Source organism: Hydra vulgaris, chromosome 10 (genome assembly GCF_038396675.1).
Source record: "Hydra vulgaris chromosome 10, alternate assembly HydraT2T_AEP".
Taxonomy (NCBI): Eukaryota; Metazoa; Cnidaria; class Hydrozoa; order Anthoathecata; family Hydridae; genus Hydra; species Hydra vulgaris.
In genome coordinates this window covers 2793453-2798291 of record NC_088929.1, presented here as the reverse complement: position 1 = coordinate 2798291, position 4839 = coordinate 2793453, and the positions used below count along the sequence as shown (strand labels likewise).

Here is a 4839-nt window from a genome sequence, read left to right as displayed (position 1 = left end):
TCAATTAAAACAACACAGTCAGCACTAATACTACCATTTTCCAAAAGTAATAATAATCCTGATAATGGATCAATGCCACCCTTTGAAAGTGATTTTAAATAAGACAACGAAGGAAGTGGAAACTCTTCTAATAGCAAAGTATAATCCTGTTTTGATGTATAACTGTGCATTAGAGAAAATCTAATGATTTCATTTGTGTAGATTGGACGTCCTTGTGGTTTATAAAGAGATAATTTATATAAATCTGATAATACACTTTTTGATACGTTCTTTGCAACTTCATGCATATAAGAAACAAAATTAACAAGTATACTGGCACTGGTCAATTTACAAACACTGCCTTCTCTAAACCATTTAGGCAATGGAACTGGGATACCTTTCATATGTAGCTTTACATGTAAGTCTTTATCAATAGTAATACTCTCAATGTTAGGAGTAACATCCCCGTCGTCGAAATAAATTCGAAGAAATAACACACGGTTATCAAACTAGTTTAAATGAAAATCCTGCTGGACAAAAACTTTCATTAAGATCTATAATGCTTTTAATTGTATCATGTTTTCTAAAATCGTATGTTTCATCGAGAAAAGGATGAGAATATATACGAACTGCAGGGGGCTTACGAAAAGCTGAGGTTGATTGAATTAAAGATGGCTTTGATAGGATGTTTTGGTTGGTAATAATTGTTGGTATAGGATTTTCGCAATAATTCAATGTTATACGTTTACCTCTTTTCAAATATTTATCTTCAAAATGATCGATACATATAACTGAGTTTTCTGTGGGGCTCCAATCAGCTCGGTTGACAAACTTAATCCAACAATTTCGAAGATCTAACTGATTGCTATCAGGAAAACTAAACACAGTTTTGTATGTTACGTGGTTGCTGTTACTGGAACATTCTTCAATCTTTCGCTTATAATTACTTCTACAACCAACAACACAACACTTTTTTGGCATTGCAAAATAAAGTATTACTTGAATTAAAAAAAGTTTAATTTAAGATTGTTAAATCGGTTCATTGTAAACTTCAAACTCGTGTTTTTTCGGCCCACTAATTTTTTGCGTTCAAGGCAACAAATCCGGTGACGCGAAATAGATTAACTCCCCAAAAAGTTAACTCCCGGTTAAAACATTTTAACTCCCCGGTTAATCTATTTCGAAATAAATTAACCCCGGGAGTTAAATTATTTTAAAATATAGCAAAATGGATTAACCGGGGGCTTAAGTATTATTAACCCCCACTGAAATAAATTAACCCCCTATAATACGCGTTTTAAATAATTTAACTTATAATTATATCTACAAAATTGTGCAAGTATTCTATTTTAAAATTTTTTTAAAATATATCTAGTATTATATATATTAAAATATATAATATATAAATATTTAGTGAGCGTTGAATAAAACTACTTTATAACTGTTTTTTTTTGACAAGCCTTTATATTATATATAAAAAGGAGATCAAAACAATAGTATTAGTAGAATAATAGTATTAGTAGAGGTTCGTGCAATACTATAACTATTGTTTTGATCTACTATTACTATTGTTTTGATACTAATACTTCAAAACCATTCTCTTTTGCTAATAATGTCTAAGGTTATAGAGTTTATATCTATACTATAGTAACTATACTAAACTGTCTCTCTCTCTCACTCTCTCTCTCTCACTCTCTCTCTCTCTCTCTCTCTCTCTCTCTCTCTCTCTCAATGATAGCAGCTATTGAACCAGTAATAAAGAAGGCATCGTTAATGTTTTGTATCCCAACAACGACACTGCGAGACAGAATAAAAAGACTTCAGCAAGGGAGTTTAGAACTAAGAAGTTGTTCAGTAAAAAAGCTTGGGAATTTTAAATCAGTTTTAAACCTTGAACAAGAGTAAGAGTTAGCTAAACACCTAATTTTTCTAGAGAGTTGCTTGTTTCCAGTAACAATGAAAGATTTGAGAGAATTGGCATTTCAGCTAGCTGAAAAGAACAAGATGTCACATAGCTTTAACAAAAAATCAGGAATGGCAGGCTACCAGTGGGCAAAAAGCTTTTTAAAACACAATCCTGTTATTTCTTTGGGTATACCAGAGGGAACTTCTGGAGCTAGACCAATGGGACTTAACCGACCTGCTGTGAATAAAATTTTGAACTATTGACTAAAAGCATAGATGAAAATAACATATTTCCAAATAATATATATAATGTTAACAAGACAGGAATTTCTTCAGTACCAAAAAAGTGTCAAAAGTAATTGCTAAGATGGGTAAAAAACAAGTTGGAACTCTAACATCAGCTGAACGAGGGAAAATCATAACAATCAAAATGTGTATAAGTGCCTCTGGTATATACGTGCCCCCTTGATTATTTTCCTTGATTATTTTGTCAGAGCTCCCAAGAATGTTAATAATATCGAAAAAGCTCCTCCGGGTACTATTGCATCATATCACCCTAGTGGTTGGATGCAAACAGATATATTTTTGAAGTGGTTTGACCATTTTCTGTCCTTTGTAATGCCATCCAAAAAAAGACCTGTACTGCTATTATTAGATGTTCATGCAACACATACAAAAAATATGGAGTTCATAATGAAAGCTTGTGAAAATCGTGTTACTGTTATTTACTTTCCACCACATTGTTCACAGCATCTGCAGCCGCTAGATGTCTTCTTAATGGCATCATTTAGTAGCAACTATTCGAACGAAGTTTGTATTTGGCTGCGTACACATTATCCTAGAGTTGTGACCGAATATCAGATTCCAGAACTATTTGGAATAGCTTATATGAAATCTGCAAACATGTTGACAGCTGTAAATTGTTTCAGAAAGACTGGAATAAGTCCACTTAATCCTAAAGTTTTTGATGATTGGATGTTTGAGCCTTCAGAAACAACCAACAGGTCATTTCCTGAGATGGATTCAGCAACACCAAATCTAACTACCAAGTCTCAAACGCCAACTATTTCACTGCAAGAATTATCCCTGACATCTTGCTCTGAATCAGAAACTTGTATCACAAAAAGTATACCCCCAGCGATTTTTGTGATTTTTGTTTAATAACATTTTCAAAAACTGTTGCATTTTTTTCTAAATTGCTAAAATTAAAAGCTTTTTTTTGTTGTTGTTGTTTGTTGAATTACACTGATAAAAAAACAAAGGTCGTTTTTATTTTCATATTTCATTAATCTAAACCTTACGGGGGCTGTTATGACCCCACATCCCTATATATATATATATATATATATATATATATATATATATATATATATATATATATATATATATATATATATATATATATATATATATATATATATATATATATATATATATATATATATATATATATAATATATATATATATATATATATATATATATATATGTATATATATATATATATATATAGATATATATATGTATAATATACATATATATATATATACATATATGTATATATATATACATATATGTATATATATATATACATATATGTATATATATATACATATATGTATATATATATATATATATATACATATATGTATATATATATATATATATATATATATATATATATATATATATATATATATACATATATGTATATATATATATATACATATATATATATATATATACATATATGTATATATATATATACATATATGTATATATATATATACATATATGTATATATATATACATATATGTATATATATATATACATATATGTATATATATATACATATATGTATATATATATACATATATGTATATATATATATATATTTTAGGGTGCGATTGTGCCTCTCTATAGGAGCACAACCGCTTTTTTTGCTAAGTCTAATTTTTGTGTGATAACATTTTCAAAAACCATTTTATTTTTTTCTTAATTGCAGCAATTTAAAGCTTAATGATGTGTTTATCAAAATACACTGTTAAAAAAGCGTATGCCGTTTTTATTTTCATACTCCATTAATCTAAACGTTACGGGGGCTGTTATGTCCCCACTTCCCCTATATATATATATATATATATATATATATATATATATATATATATATATATATATATATATATATATATATATATATATATATATATATATATATATATATATATATATATATATATATTGCCACTATTAATATATGATATTATAATCGTAGAAATATAATTTATATCCATATCAATAACTAATTAACAGATTTAAAAACAACACATTTGGAAAACATCAAGTTAAAACTTTTTTTGTAATTCGTATAAGTTGTTCCAAGGGAGTTAATATATTATGGGGAGTTAATTTGTTTCGCCGACAGGGGTTATTTTATTTCAAGGGGAGTTAATCTATTTCGAAATAGATTAACTCCCCGGGTAATTTTTTACGCAACGGGACTTAAATTATTATGGGGGTTAATTTATTTCATGACACCGGCCGTGTTATATAGTAGGCCATGGCCAAAGTCATTAAAAGATGGATCATCCTTGCTAGCACTTAGTGATTGTTGGTGTCGAAAATAATTTTCAAATAAGCTATTCCATAATATAATAAAATTTTTAGAACAGCAAAAACTTATTATTTAGGCACCAAGTTTAATACTTCTTAATAAATACTTTGTCAACTTTGTATGCTTAAAAGTAAGTTAAGGTAAAATACAAAAGCCACACTCTCTGTCTTCTTAAAATATATAAGCAATATGGTTCCAGCAGTATAAACATACCATCCTTACATATATCTTTTTTTTCTGTACGTTTTAAAATGGATAAATCATATTTAATTAAGACAGTAAAAAGTTGTCATATTTTAATGCAGTAAAATAGGTATAAATGAATCATTTAAAATGCCTTT

The 4839-nt window shown here is 28.0% G+C and overlaps 1 protein-coding gene across 1 annotated transcript; it reads right to left on the bottom strand.

Annotated features, from left to right (window-relative positions):
• Positions 1-483: 483 nt before the first annotated feature.
• LOC136086049 (THAP domain-containing protein 3-like) lies at positions 484-960 on the bottom strand. The gene has a single exon (XM_065808316.1). The coding sequence runs from the start codon at positions 958-960 to the stop codon at positions 484-486; it is 477 nt and encodes a 158-aa protein (XP_065664388.1).
• Positions 961-4839: the final 3879 nt, after the last annotated feature.

Bases quoted from the DNA above. Each gene is read 5' to 3' on its own strand.
- LOC136086049 (XM_065808316.1), bottom strand. From the start codon at position 960: ATGCCAAAAAAGTGTTGTGTTGTTGGTTGTAGAAGTAATTATAAGCGA.